The sequence below is a fragment of the Gadus chalcogrammus genome, chromosome 13 (assembly GCF_026213295.1).
Source record: "Gadus chalcogrammus isolate NIFS_2021 chromosome 13, NIFS_Gcha_1.0, whole genome shotgun sequence".
Classification (NCBI taxonomy): Eukaryota; Metazoa; Chordata; class Actinopteri; order Gadiformes; family Gadidae; genus Gadus; species Gadus chalcogrammus.
The window spans coordinates 16,157,105-16,172,891 of NC_079424.1; the positions used below are offsets into that span (position 1 = coordinate 16,157,105).

General features: G+C 43.8%; 1 protein-coding gene across 1 annotated transcript; it reads left to right on the forward strand.

The window, feature by feature from the left end:
* The first annotated feature begins 204 nt into the window (after positions 1 to 204).
* On the forward strand, positions 205 to 8,922 carry LOC130402077 (ADP-ribosylation factor-like protein 8B). The gene is made up of 7 exons (XM_056606175.1): positions 205 to 432; positions 1,491 to 1,571; positions 1,680 to 1,753; positions 2,174 to 2,267; positions 3,318 to 3,385; positions 3,854 to 3,924; positions 4,308 to 8,922. Exons 1-7 carry the CDS (start codon positions 310 to 312, stop codon positions 4,355 to 4,357), a joined length of 561 nt encoding a protein of 186 aa, XP_056462150.1. The 5' UTR covers positions 205 to 309; the 3' UTR covers positions 4,358 to 8,922.
* Positions 8,923 to 15,787: the final 6,865 nt, after the last annotated feature.

The following is a 15,787-nucleotide window of genomic DNA, read 5'->3' on the forward strand; positions in this document are numbered from 1 at the left end:
AATCGGACAAATTCATGGGTATAGAGCAAAGCTGTAAAGGCTCATTACAAAGTATCTCTGCCGCCACAAAAATTGCAGAATAATGGAAGAAAAGCAGAACAGAGCCCCAAATAAAACGTAGAAACGCAATTATTAACGCAGAAATAATGAGGAAATTTGCGTCAATTACGTAGCCGGTCAGACGCTCGGAGTTTCTGAAAGGTCACATGACACGACAACACGCAGCTACTTCCTGTGCAGGAGACTAGCAGACAGTAAACGAGAGAGAAAACAGCAGTGAAGATCTGTGAAACTACTGAGTCGTTCAAGATGTTGGCTCTCATGAACAGGCTTTTGGACTGGTTCCGCTCTCTGTTCTGGAAAGAGGAGATGGAGCTGACATTAGTGGGACTTCAGTACTCGGGGAAGACGACGTTCGTCAACGTTATAGCGGTGAGTACGAAACAAGCACAGTCAGTGTGGGCCCCAGGCTACTACCTTAAAATGATTCATGCAATATTGTGTCACTATATTTGTACCCAAAATGACTTTATTTATTGACCAGTACAGTGTATGGTTCACCATTGTTAAGTATTACCCGTCAATACAGCACCACGAACATGTTTTAACAGTATGTTTTCATGGGTACATTTTTCTTGGGAGGTTCCCAAACCTAATGGCTTTCTTTTTTGTTGTTATTTGCAATTTCCTAGTGTTTTGTACGTTGATAATATTACATGTGTATCGGTAAAATAAACGCACAACTAAAAAGTACAGGTGTATGCGTTGAACCCGTAGTTAGGAGGGCGCTCTCCGACATCACATGTCAACAAAGACAGTGTTGCATTTTGTAAACACACCGACTTGTCAACTTCGTACGCTGGGGAAAATCCTCGTCGAATATACATGCAGCAACCATTCCGCAGGCATTGTCTTACGTTAGGGTTATTAGAGTACCCGGTGTTCAATAGGCACTTAAGTATAATTGAAATGCGTTGTAGAAACCTAGAAGTTTGTACGTTAAAATACTAAGTCTCCCCACATGTATGGATTCGTCACGAGATTACAGATCTGCTCCATTGAGCTGATCAGGTCAGGTGATTAGTTCTGCGGTTTGCACAAATGAGCCCTCATGACATTCTCGTGTAAATATGCAACTTTAAAAAAAACGGCGACTTAACTAAAACTGAAACAGTTATATATTGCTGATGAACTTGTAAGCAAGTGGTGGCTCTTTTGAAAGTTGCTAAATTTGGGCCTCCGCTTATTTTTTCAAAAAGTAGGTGGATGTAAGGTGGCTGTACACCCAAGGTAAACAAATGTTTGGTTAATTTGGTATCTATATAGAAACCGTTTCCTACTAGCACATGCCTGCACTCCAACATTGTTCCTATAGCCTGCAATTATATGTGTGGCCTGCATAAAGGATAATTAGGTGTTAAGTGTTTACTTCGTGGAGGAAAACGCCTACTGTTTGTTGTTAACCTTTCTGCACCTGTCTCTTCGTACAGTCGGGCCAGTTCAGTGAAGACATGATTCCCACTGTGGGCTTCAACATGCGGAAAGTAACAAAAGGCAACGTGACAATAAAGGTACGCTAGGGTCTTCTTTGTTTTAATTGTGTGCTGTAATGCTATCAGAATGGCAAATAGCATTGTGATGCTAAAGTGGCTTACTGTGATATTGTATTCTGTCCACAGATATGGGACATTGGTGGGCAACCTCGCTTCAGAAGCATGTGGGAGCGCTACTGTCGGGGGGTCAATGCCATTGTGTAAGTATCTGCCTCCAACATAAAGTGCCCTAAGAACTGAATCCGATATACCTTGGTTTCCTCTAGTAAATGAATAGAAAGAATTTAATTTCAATAGAGTTCTGTGAACAACAGCAGCTCAACTAGCACAGCTGTTTTGGTTCCATGACATGTGAAACATTGGCTCTCATAACGCTTATACTTGCGTACAGTACTTCCTGTTTCTAACATTAGAAGGGGTGGTTACAGTTGAAAGCCTTTGACACAATTCCCAATTTCCTCAGTCATGCATATCTCTTTTCTGTAAAACTATGTACAAATTGTTTATAAAGCTTTGAGATGCATGCTTAATAGTTATCATAACTGTTTGTGAACAGTACGAGTAGAAGAGGCCTTAATGGACAGCTGAGAGTTCTCCATCTTTCCCCCTTCTCTCTGAAGTTACATGGTGGATGCTGCAGACCGAGAAAAGGTGGAAGCTTCCAGGAACGAACTGCACAACCTTTTAGACAAACCCCAGCTACAAGGAATACCCGTAAGTTATATTGTTCTGCTCTGCGAGCATTGAAACCTCCACTCTTATGTTGTTGGCCAATATTGGTTTTATCACATAGATATATATATTTTTAAGTGACCCTCGACACTCGCACTTACTGGTCTCGCAATAAGTTCTAACAGCACCCAGTGGGGTTGTAAGGTGCTCTTGCCAAGACCTTGCTGCCATCACACTTATTAACTCGAGGCAGGATATTTTATAGGAGTATGGCATCTCAGCTAATGGGGGATAAGGTACATGCTGACTCAATGGCCTTCCAGATACTCTTAATGTCCCCCGGTCCAAGCAGTGTAATGACAGTTCTTTTATCGATCCTCTGCATTTGACTCATTTGAACCTTGTGTGGTTCTCAAGTTGTATTAGTCATATGCACAATGACAACAATGTAAGTCATTAAAAGGCACAAAATGCCTGTATTCCAGGCATCCTCCACTGTGCAATGCACAATATCAATAAGTCTAAATAAAATACTGTTATATATGAATAGATGTTGATTTGGGATGGATTTGGTGGGGGTGTAATGGGTGCAGGACAGCGTAGTGTCTATGGTTTTGGACTCCCGGACCAAAATGTTCCGGGTTCATCCCCAATGTCCAGATTGTTATCACAGTTTATTGTGCCTACTTTCCTCACTGCATGTACATTTGCCTATGAGTGGCAGGATGTTCTAGTGACTAGAGTGTTTGACGCACACTGTAACATCCCTGGGCCAGGTGTCCTCCCTCCTAACTACTCCTTAATTACATGGCTGTCATGGATGTCATGTTGTTTGCTAAATGACTTGGTAGTTATTAGTGATACAAGTGTCTGCTAAATGTAATTATGGTTCCTAATCAAATCCCTTCAATGTTTGGTCGAACATTAATATGTTGGTTTATTCGGAAATGTGACTTATAACAAGAGTACGATATGCTCTGATTGATTTAACACATTTGGTCTTTAATTTCCCTCTTTGTTTCTCCTTCTCAATGTCTCTCTCTTTCTCTCTCGCTCTTTCTCTCTCGCTCTTTCTCTCTCTCTTACCATCAGGTTTTAGTACTTGGCAACAAAAGAGATCTCCCCAACGCACTGGATGAGAAGCAACTTATTGAAAAAATGTAAGCCTCTCAGAACTTCTGATTGTATCTTTAAGGGAGGGGCTGCCTGAAGCACTCCATTCGGACTTCAGCAATGGTTGACTGAAAGCCCGTATAGAGTTGCTATGCTGGTTTCTGGCTTGATAGATATCGCGTCTAGAAAGAGTTACGTGTGGAAGTGTTCTGATAGAGTAAGTAGTCTGACTTGTGTAACAAGAAACGAAATGACGGTGATTTCCAAACATTTGGCAATGTCCAATCAAAGTCCCACAGAGTTACACAACAAACCGACTCTAATCTCCTCTTTTGGTGGAAGTGTGTGGTCAATATACACATTTTCTAGAGTTAAAAAAATACATGAGTGTGGAGGTTACTAATGCCCATCCCTAGTTTTGACCTCCTGAGCCATGTTTTCCAGCCCCTTTCTCCTTGTGTGATTATGTCTTGCTGTCAATATACCTTATTGGTCACATTATACTCCATCTGCAGGAACCTTTCTGCTATTCAGGACAGGGAGATCTGCTGCTACTCCGTCTCCTGCAAAGAGAAAGACAACATAGGTAAGCACCAAGCATCCTACATGGGCAGGATAGCATGGTGGTTAGCGTTAGCCTTTCAATAGCCACAGTCCACCTGTAGGCCGCCTTGAGTAAGAGACATTACCACTACCAGCTCCATAATGACCTGCTTCTGAATTCACTCAAGTGAAGTAGGCGTGTTAACAATATGAATTGGATTGAACTTTACTTCAGAACGACAACATACAGCTATAGCCTACAGAGACAGTGAAATTGTAAAAAAAGAATTGCGACGGTTTGTCCAATTTGTCTGGCGTGGGAGGGCAGAAGCCAAAAGGAGATGAGGATCATGAACAGAATTCCATCATTAAACAGCACGTCTTGAATGGACGTCCAACAGCCTCTGCTCTTCTCCCTGACCTCAGACATCACCCTGCAGTGGCTCATCCAGCACTCCAAGTCGCGGAGAAGCTGAAGCTGAGGAGTTGATGGTTGAAAAGCCCCTCTTCCCTCCACAACCAACCGACAAACCAATCCCCCTCCCCCCTTTCCCTCCAGCCCAACTCAACGGTCGTCGCTCCCTCATACAGTCATCCTCTCCAATGCCTCTGTGAAGTAATCCAGCTCTCCACTCACTACCAAACCACGCACCACGCACCACCACCACCAACACCTGCCCCTCACCATAAATGTGTAATATCGCGTTCCGTCACGCAAACAGTCCGTGGGGTTCCTTTCTTTCCTGCTCGTTAATAGGGCTAAACGGTGGATCTGTCGTTTGTAACCCATCCCGTCCTCAGAGTCCCTCCGTGTCCTTGTCATTGTTGGGTTTATTTTGCAGCGGGTTCACGTGGGTTACAATGTCTTCAACCCAGAAACCTTTGCAAGCAGACAGTATGACTCTGGTTGCATTTTATGGCAGACGTCGTTGTTATGTCATGATAGTGTGGGTTGGCTTGACAGTCTGACTGTACTTTTATTTGCCAAATAATGATTGTCGGCTTGCATTCGTATTCAATTCTCTAGTACCTTGGGGCAAATTCCTTTTGTTTTGTTGCTGGCATATGACCGAATGTTTTCTATGTGTCTTAAAATCAAGTGTTTACAGAAAAGATCAGATGGCAATTTTGTGAATGGATGAAAGGTTGTCATAGCTAGAAACCCTAAGACAGGCCAGCATAGTTTTAAGTGCCTTTTGCTCAGTAAGTATTCTCCAAAAGATGGATACCTGAATATGTTTGCCTGAGGATTACGTCCACCTCTCACCTGTTCTCCTGATTCACTTCAATAGTACGAACGATATTCAATCCTGATGTATACACAATGCTGATCAACGAACCCAGTTCACATGATGATATCCTACAAATGCAACTGAAGATACTACAATGACAAAGTAAATGGGCTCCTGTAGAGGACCATCTCAAGGAAGGAGATTGATATTACATTTGTAAATGGGTCGAGGGTAGTTTTGAATGTTATTTCACTGTCGCCGTTTCTATTGTCGCTTGATAATATATTTAGTCACGCTTGCCACGCGCTGATTGCAATATGTTTACTAACGTTATCACTATATGATACGATTTTCAAATACACAATACCGGCTTGAGAGTGTAGTCCAGTGTGGGTCAGCGTGGCTCATGTTGTGGTCGCTGCGTTACTCCAGTACAAGATCTGGACGCTTACAAATCCATTGATGTCCCCTCATCTTTTTTCAATCATGAACTCTTCTACAAAGCCTTAGCAATCCAAGGGAGGTTGAGGCTGTGCGCTCCGACCATACGAAACAAGTTCAATCCTTTCTACGGGATAAAGACTGCGACTATCATTGATTTATGTACAGTTCAGCCTCTTCTTATGACGTTTGCGTCGTGTGTGTATATATCTTATCTGCAGCAGTTGATTCGGTCGGTTTGATTGTCCTTTTTGTGTTTTCTAATGTGCTTCTTCATCTTTGCCCAATTGTCTTCCTTGGTCTTTCAAACTAAAATCACTTCATCTTCTCTTGTAATGTCTCTTGTTTTTTCTGTTTTCTTTCCTGTCTATGACCCTTGCAATCTTGACTGTTCAGCAGTTTCGCTGCTGTAAGTGGCTTTGAAACCAGGAGCCTATATAGGTTAATAGGGTAAAGCTTTGTTACCTTTTGTAATATAATATATCTATTATATAATATATATACCCACACAACCATAGCTTATTTGCAATTTGTATGTGCATGTGCTTTGTTATCCACATTCAATTAGCAGAATTTGTAAATAAGAGATTAGCCTTTTTATTCAGATTGATTTTCGTAGATGTCTTGCATAATTTCCTTGTGATTGCTAATAAATTTATTTTATTTTTGATCAGATATTTGTTGCGCATGAGTAAACATGTTAATTCATTTCTTACCAGTAGGTGGCGGCATAGGACTTTAAAAGTATGGATTGGTAAGCAGTGAATAATACCTGAGCGGTATCTTGTTGTTTTGATTCGAAGCTCTGCAACATTTAAAATAACCTCCTTTTATAAAACATTTCTTTTCTAAGTGTGCTTCTTGCACATTTATTGAAAATGTTAAATATGTTGAATCCTAATAGGTGGCGAGTCATAGAAATACTTTTTTCTTTTAACTCGCAAGGCATCGTTTTGATGGTTGAATGATTTGTCACCAAATTTACATTTTGATGAATTGTTTTGGATAATGTGCAGGTCATTTTACTAGATGTCATCGAGCATAACATTTTATAAAAATTAACCGTGAAGGAGGATCTTCAAGGTACTATTCGAGTTATTAACAAGTTTGAGCCACACCCTACCAGAATAATAATCCCATTTCACAGAACAACAATCGACTACCGTCCAGTTTTCTTAATCGATGACCATTTACTAAATTCACACACCTGGTTGATTCATGTGCATCATAAAACAATTCAATATCCCAGTGTTCCCTTATCAACCCAAACCACCCCTTCTTTAAAACGCCTCACAGCTTTTCTTTTCACGCATCTATTACCGCAAAGAGGAATTGATCCAATACAAAAGAAGGAACTGAAACACTACAGCAAGCTAATCTTGGGGCGCAATGAACCATGAGGACCGTGTCGCTCTCACGAGCTGTGGGAGACTCGGCCCGCGCCAGGTCCTTGTAAAGCGCCTACACCTTAATTCATCTAATTTCTTAAACACAGCCTTCTTAAATGAGCAGCTGTCAACTTTAATGGCCGCTCCACGCAGATGGGCTGGAACCAGCCAGACCTGCCGCGGCAGCCAGGTGTTTGTGATGGACTCCATGGCGCATGGTTGCGTATGGGTTTATGATCATAATGAATTTAAAGGGATTAGGGGGAGGGGGTTACGACCCCAGCCCCCCTTTGCCCTAACCCTACCATATTCATTTCTACTGAGCAGGTCAGGAAGAGATGACCTCAATGTGAGCCATAGACGTCTGTGTTGTTGCACTCAATTACCGCCAACACGTGGCCATTTATTAGCTTGTATTTGGCGAATGCTGCTTCTACAAATAAATATTAAACGGATGGGCTCTGGCGGAGGCCTGTGTTGGGAGTGGCCCAAGTGGGAATCAAACTGCTGACCATACCAGTGTTTTTAATGCCATGCTTCACCATGCTTCACCAGTGGTGAAGCATTGTGGACAGGACCACAGTTGAGTTGTAGACCGCATTAGAAACTGTCAAAATTACACATTTTCCTCTGTCAGGTGTCCATATAGCCAGTTGTCCCTTGCTATAAAGATGACGTTTTTATTCGTATCATATTTTATTTTGGAACTCATTTCTAGCACAAAGTGGCAAAGAACTAGATCCAATGTTATATGTCCTCCCATTGGGCGCTTGCCGTCTGAATGGTAACAGTGGAAGTTAAGCACAGTCAGTCATTGTAGTAGTTCCGAGGTTAAAACGTGATCCACGAATGTTAAGCCATCCACACTGAAATAACAATAAGGCTCTGTAGTCTTGTGCCCCACTTTCTCCCAAGCATATAGCTGCCTGCTGGTTCAATACTGTATGTGTAATTGAATCACTTCCAGATTGGCTGTACAGTATTTACTGATGTGTCTCTCTGTCAAGACCCTGGACCCTGTCACTCAGCACTGGGGAAGAACACACTTTGTAAAAATAAAGAGGATGGATGACTTGACACACTATATTTGAACTAATCTTTGCAATCAATGTAGTATTGATGCAAACCCCCCCATATGGATCATTATAGGGGTTAAAAATCATTAATAAACTTTATAGAAGGCTAAATGTTGTATTGTTTGGAATGATATTTCTGTATGGTAAGCTAAATTCTTATTTTTCAATCTTGTAGTTTCTTATTTGGACATAGGAGGAGGCTTTAGTATTTGCTGTTAAGTCATCCAGAATACACTTTTATCCAAAGCAACTTTGTGGACATGGTGAATTCAGAGTCAAGTCATCAGGAAGCGTTGGCATGGTTGTTTGTGAGATCAGAGTGCTATGCTTAAGAGCTTTCTAACAATAGGCTGTAGATTGTGCTCCACGAGCCCCCTAAAGCATAGTATTTGTCAAATGACTGTTTGTGGCCTGGACCTCTGCAATCCACCTTACACCTTGTTCTTATCTCTGTGCTGTTCTTTGGTCATAACCCCGGGGCTGATCGCTATGGGGCATGTCACATGATTTGGCATGGATCTGCATGGCAGCATTTCGCCATCCTTAACTGCACCGCACTCAATAAAAGACACATGGCTACATGCTTGCCTTGCCTTGTAATACACGGCACCTGATGGCTCGTTAAGTTAATACATTCCTGTCCCTAATTAGTTTACATTGTGCTTGTTTTATTAGGGGCCGGCCGGAACATGCTGTTTAAAGTATTTCACAGGGTTTTTACTGTTGGCTGAATTTAATACTGTTTTTTTTTCGACCATAAAATAAATATTTAGAGAGTCTGACCGCTGGGGATGGAAGAGGTGTGGTGCGTGTCACCGTTCAGTGTTGTAGTGATATTTGTATTCCGTTCAAATACGACTGCCTTTTGAGGAGAAAAAAGTTTTATTTTTGATAAACCAACCTGTTTAACTTTTATTTTATTAGTTATGGATGCAAAGGGAGAAAAAAGCTGCCGAAAGCGGCAAACGCAGTAATTCCTTTTCCCAGCGAGAGAGCGTAATCTGTCAGCGGCGCACTCTTATCCCTCACACCCCTCAGATAGCCAGCTCCCCCACGCACACTTTCGTACCTTCACCTCCCCACTGGGCACCCCCACACTCCTCCCTGCTCTCCTCTCCTCGTCTCCCTCCCCCTCCTCACCTCCCTCCCTCTCTTCCTTCCTGCCTTCAGTTCATTTCACACGTACCTTCATTCCTCTCTTGCTCTCTTCCTCTCTTGCTCTCTTCCTCTCTTGCTCTTTCTCCCTCCCTCCCACCGGTTCTCCCTCCCTCCCCCCCTCCCTCCCTTTCTCCCTCCTTCCCTCACCTCCCTCCCCTCCCTCCCTCTTCTCAGATTCCATTAAAAAATCACAACTTCAACTCCTAGGGCGCTGATCAAACAGGCAGACCTAATGCATTTCCTCCCCCCATCCCCAATCCAATGCACCTTCGTATTTACATATAGATTGAGTATTTATCAGCGTGCACTTTAAGGCGGATTCACTGTAGTCCACTTTATTGAAGCGCGTTGGGTTTATGTATATTTAATGAAAAGTGGATGTAGGGAGTGTAGTTCTTTGAACAAGGGAGTACACATGGAACATGGCACACGGGCAGAATAATAATATCGTGCTGGGATGTGAACTGCACAACTTTAAACTTTGTTTCGTTGTGCTTTGGCTAGGTCTGGGATGTTACTGTATGTTGGCAGAGCATGTTCTTTAGTTGCTTTTTTGCACACCCATATATCATACTTATCACAAGACTGGAAATACCTCAGGGGAGCAGGAGATAACATCTGCTAGGAATATTTCGGCCTGACTATACTTTCAAACTGACATCAGGTAAAGTGAAATAACTGGAATAAATAATACATGTACAGGTATTAAGGTAAGATGAGTTACTTCTTACCATTTCGTAAAATTTAGGACATCATCTTTTCTTCAGTTTAAACAAAAGACACACCACACTCTCTTCTGTACGCAAGTCATACGCAATCAGATTTGTTTGGGAGCTAACCATTTTTTTTTGGATTGGTGGAATAACCTTCGGTCATACAAATGCCTAATAAAAAGATTTAGAAGCAATACAAATGGAGGATTGAATTAACTTAACATCTTCTAAGAAGGTCTGATTTCTAATCAACTTTGCCTTAAACAAAATAATTTCGGATCGGCATTTGAAAAATGTGACCTGTCTCAATCTCTACATTTTCTCAAACGGATCAACAATAGCTCTTCCCCCGGGATGTTCACGTCGATTAGATTCAAGCACAGTGGAGGACTCCGCAGTCCCGATTACTCATCAACTTGTTTTTGTCCCCGGTGAGGTCAAGATAATTAAGTACACAAAGTCTAGATAAAAGATACATCTCACTAAAAATGTATACTCAATGGATGAATGCCTTGTCTTCCTCTCAACAAAGGAAATCCTGGCCGTGTGCTCGTGGCGTTCTCTTAAATGAATCTGTCTCTGGCCATTGTTGCGGAGGCTTCAGAGGAGCTGTGTGTGAGTGTGTGTGTGTGTGTCTTTTGTCCTTCAATCACCGTGGCTACAGGTTGACAATAGCAGGAAAAAAGCCAAACGGTGGGTGGTGAGGTGCTGATGGTAGAATCGTTACAAGGCAGGCAGGAATGTGCAGGAGAGAAAGAGATAAACTAAATGATCTACGTAAAAGCCGGAACGTTTGTGAAAAACACAAAAAAATGTTTACATGATCTGAATACCTTTGGGAGCATATTGATTTGCCGATCTTGTTCCTGTGCCCCAGAGTCCTAGAGATACATATCTAACAATAAGACAGTGCGGACGAGCCCTGAGGTTTTATATTTCTCGTATCCTTCAAGTTTTATCGGTAAGAAATAGTCTGCATCGGGAGAACCGCATTTGTTTCCTGTAATGTATTTGATGTTATTTCGCCCTACCCACCGAGAAACAAGTTCCAATTGAAGACATGGTTTAACTGCATGCTCTTTCAAGTTCCTCTTCCCCTCTATGAGAACCATGTGAGCGAGACCGTGTGAAGAGAGGTCTGAAGTCACGTTAATGGAAGACACAGATGTTCCCTTGGTGCAAAGGAGTAGACCTGGCCGTAGACCAGATTAGCCGCCTTTGATGTCCGCGGAAACCTTCCCTATCACCAGGTGACTTACCGGGGTCTTGGGCTTTTGTCTCCCGTTCCCGGATGCAAGGTTTGATCCCTTGCCAGGCCAACTTTCCCTGCATCTGCACGGGAGGAACACCTGAGATATACAGGACAGTGTGTATGTACAGTATGTATTTTCCCCCAGCCAATCTCCCCACCTTGGTGGAGTATAGCAATGCCAAGGGTATTTATAGCACGGAATAAGCAGTGATTTATGAATGGGCTCCCAGGCATGTCTAAAGACAACTTTGTTTTTATCAATTTAGATAGTCTTCCTAGTAGTACTTTTTTTTTTATAATTTTGCTGTGTTATGACCTATCATGAATCACATGTCATTTTCCTCCTTCCTCCCTTAAGTACTTTATCACCAGATGAAAACTGCTGCAGTGCTTGCATAATCTTCAATGCTAGCATCAGTGGAAAACATTGTCTCTATTGTCTAGAATAAATTATACACTTAAAATATACAAAAATGTAAGAAATGATAAACAACAAAAAAGATAACTAATTCAATCAATAAATCATAGTATGCTTTTTATTTTCCGTACCAATACCTGGTTTTATCTACAACAATTTCCACAGATGACTGCGCACACAATGTGTCTGTGTCTGTGTGTGTGTGTGTGTGTGTGTTTGTCTGTGTGTGTGTGTGTGTACACTCAGTTCTGTGTTAGCATAAGAACGATTGTTAGGAAGGGTCTAATTAAAAATCACTAAATAGACGGCAATAGTTTCAATTGCTGTTGGAGTGGGAGCTCCTGTGTGTTTTTGTTGAGTTCTGTCCAAAGCAAACCTTCCCTGGCGTCAATTCCACCACACCGCGACGTGTGAAAGGCTTTCTCAACACTTTTTCTGGTTATCCTTTTTTTTTGAGTGTGTGTAATTAAGGAAGTGTTTGAACAAGATCTGAGAGCATTGTTAGGATACACAAGGAGGGGCGAGAAAGCATGGCAACCAGATCTGAGGAGAGTTACATTCCTGTATCAGCGTTTCTCTATGTGTAGAGAAACCGCAAACAGGGTTAAACAATCATATGGAAACATTGATTAATGAATGGTAGTGTATCCTCATGAAATGAAGATATTGAATTGTGATACACAGTTGTATCGTACGAATGAATGAGAAGATTTACCCTTTCGAAGATCAAATATCAGGTTTGAAACGTTGTAGATTAAGGAAACTAGTTTAGTCCGATACCGTACGATACTACCATACCAACGGAGCTCTGTTAAAATTCCCAATATTTATTGTCATAACAAATGTTTCCATGTCTCCCGGTCCTACGTCATGGACTCGTCTTTCAGTCCTTCCCTCCCCTTGACTCAGCCGATGGCGCAGCACGGTGGCGGGAATGCCATTGTACAGCAGGAATGCTTTTGCCTCCTTGGTGACATTTGCCCCGACCTGGGGACATGATTCTCTCTATCTGGGGGAAGTGCTCTTGAAGACCCCCGGGCGCCAGCATGTGGGCCCTCATTCCTTTCTCCCACTTGTCTCTCGCGGGGTGACAACAAGGTGCTGACACCCTGATGTCCTGGGAGGCGTGGGGCGGACTGGGAGGGCGGGAGGGGGGGGGTGGGGGGGCCTGACGGGGCCGAGCCAGGGCACCGCCGCCCCATTCTGAAGCTGACAGGCGAGCTTCTTCATTTTCTCCGTTTGGCGGTGGGTGTGGTCCGTGGGAATGATGCGTCTTCATTTAACATGAATGCAATGCAATAATATTGTTTAAAACACCGGCACAAGAAAGAAAGGCCCACAAGACGCCATTGACACGATTATGATATCTCCAAAAGGGTTGATTCTCTCCCTGGAAACCTCCTTTTATAACTTTTAGAGGTTCTTATTAACGCAATTCACCAAAGTTATTTCTAGGTGGATTCGCGAGCAGAGTATGATGTTTGTCTAGGGTAATTGGGTGAAATTTCTGTCGCCGAGGTAATAAACCCATGTTGCTGAGGCTGAGGGTTTGTCGTTGTGGCGATGTGGTTGGGCGGATGCTTAAGCCCCTCGACAGAAGCGAAGGCACGCAACACCACCTGCCTGGAAGAGATAAAGGCCTCGGGGTTTAACCAGACTCCCTGACGCAACTCAAGTGCAGCAACCCAAAAATAAGAGACTCACCCTCCTCCTCCTCTATCTCATTAATCATTCATCAGCTTGTGACCCTCATCAAATTGACATTAACATGGAACCACTAATAAGAATATGAATGAAGAAACCCAAGGGTTTGTTTGCATGGATCTGAAATTGGCCCTCTATCATTAGATAAAAATTTGAAACATTTTCATTAACGCATTCATTGTTTCAACCACAATGCTCATTTTAATCCCTGTGGTTTCACACAGTAACTTCCCCTCCAGTAGCGCTGTGCTTCTCTTGAGCCCTTGCTATGACCTCCTCTCAATTGGAGATTGTTTTTGTTCACCGGCCCTTTGGCGTTGGCACGTCGACTCGTTCTTCTCATCTTATGTCTTCTTTCATACAAAACCGGATTGCCTTTTTAACCGAGGGATTCATAGTGTGCTAAACGGGCCTTTCATGGGCCTGTCCAATCCCAGGTTTAGTGCTCCTTTCTCTAAATATTTCCACTTGTGGAGTGTAGTAATACCAGCAATATGTTTCTCATCGAACAAGAGTTATCACCGCGGTGGTATTCACACTGCATCCTTTTATTCCTTCCGGATTCCGATTAGCATCGGTCGTCCCTCCTCTTCTTTGACCGAACGCCTCGGGCTTGTTGTGTGGAAAAAAGGGCGGAACTCAAAACTCTATTTTCTTTCTGCTTCTTTGTGACGTTTGGCTTTTGTGCGTCTCTTCACGCAGGGCCTGACGCGAGGAATGCGGCGTGTGGGACCGGTTCTTTCCCTCGGCTTATCGCACGCTCATTACGGCCGTGTTGCAGCGCTGGTGTTGAGCCGTTACGCCTGCAACCACGGTGGTCCTCCTCCTCCTCCTCCTCCTCCTCCTCTTTAAGGACCCTGTCATATCTCCCCCATAATCGGCAGCCAGCACCTGCGCCCCATTCTCCCAGCACCGCGGCGTGTCCCCCACTTAACGGGGTTCACGCCTCTCCCCAACACCCACGCCCACGCGTCCCCACCCAGCATGCCTCCGCCGAGGGGTTCATGGCAATCTTTGTGTTCTTGTGTTTTCTTTTTGTAACCCCGCCGCCGCCTCTTGAGCCCGCGAGGTCCCGTGGCACATTCCACAGGCGGCCCGCTGGCCATTGAGGCCCTGCGATTCGAGGCTGGAGGGGAGGGAAGGGAGCAGGTCTGACTCTGTCGCGAGGGGGGGGGGGGCCTGATGGATGGGCTGTCTCCAGTTTATCTGGGGCAGGATGGACGCTGTGCTGGCTGGGGATGGGAGATTGTCACTCCTGACTGGTTTATCAGGACGGGGGGAGGGGGGGCTGAGTCATGGCGCTCTCATCCTGTCAGAGGTCAGGTTCCCAGGCACCTTGTCCAGCCTCCTACTGTCCTGTCCCTCTGGCTCACACGCTGGCATCCGCAGGCTGGCTGGCCGACATGCCATCCTGAGCACAAAGGGACAGAAGCAGCAGAGCCGTCTAGAACCAAGACGATGTGGTGATAGATCTAGACTCCAGATCTGTCTCCCCCTCCTCTACTATCGGTCAGACGGGGGCAGGACAGGGCAGTAGGTTAGGGTGGGTCTCAGCTGAAAGGTAGTGTGTTCGATGCCCATTGTCCAGATGATATGAGATGCCTCACCCCACCTTTTCCTTAATGAACTGTATCTGAAGTCACTGCAAGGCGCATTGGATAAAGGTCGGCTAAATAACTTATGGTTAATAGTTATAGATTACCCATCATGCCAAGCTGTATGCTCCGCACTCAGTATGACATTTGGAACTAATTCAGATGCTTTCTTTTTTCCCTTTTATCTGTTGTATAAAACTGCGATGGAGTCTTGCTGGCTACTGGCTTTTAAAAGAATATTAAGAGCATTGGAATTTGCTGTCTACTTCAAACTATGATATGCTTGTGGTTAAAGAGGGGGGAGCGGGGGCCTTTTAAGATGATCATTAACATTGAGGGACTCCACAAACAAAGATTTCATCATCATATAAACCGTTTTTATTTTATTCTCTTTGTACATGTATTTGTTGAGAGAGAGAGAGAGAGAGAGAGAGAGAGAGAGAGAGAGAGAGAGAGAGAGAGAGAGAGAGAGAGAGAGAGAGAGAGAGAGAGAGAGAGAGAGAGAGAGAGAGAGAGAGAGAGAGAGAGAGAGAGAGAGAGAGAGAGAGAGAGAGAGAGAGAGAGAGAGAGAGAGAGAGAGATATTTCGGAGAACAGTTTTGTTCTCCGAAAACTGTTGAGGAAGGTTTTATTTTTTCCCTTTAAATGCCCACCACCCAAACAAGCCCATGTCAGAGCTCGCCATGAGACCGCAGCCGTACTCCCTCCCCTTCCCCACTTTGATGAACCATCGGTGGGATTTGGGGAAAGCCAGGAGAAATTGGGGGGCCCCTCGCACATTCTGATGTTTCCTTTAAAAACACTGAGGCCTTTGTGCGACTGTCAGACATGGGAGTGTTTCAAACAAGTGTTTAGTAACCGCAACGCATTCAGCCTCGTGTTTGTTTTCCTGCCTTTTATTTTATGCCGTGCTCGTGTAAATACCCGGGC

Bases quoted from the DNA above. Each gene is read 5' to 3' on its own strand.
- LOC130402077 (XM_056606175.1), top strand. From the start codon at position 310: ATGTTGGCTCTCATGAACAGGCTTTTGGACTGGTTCCGCTCTCTGTTC. The intron at 3,386-3,853 runs GTAAGCCTCTCA...CTCCATCTGCAG, and splicing joins AAGCAACTTATTGAAAAAAT to GAACCTTTCTGCTATTCAGG. The intron at 3,925-4,307 runs GTAAGCACCAAG...CCCTGACCTCAG, and splicing joins CAAAGAGAAAGACAACATAG to ACATCACCCTGCAGTGGCTC.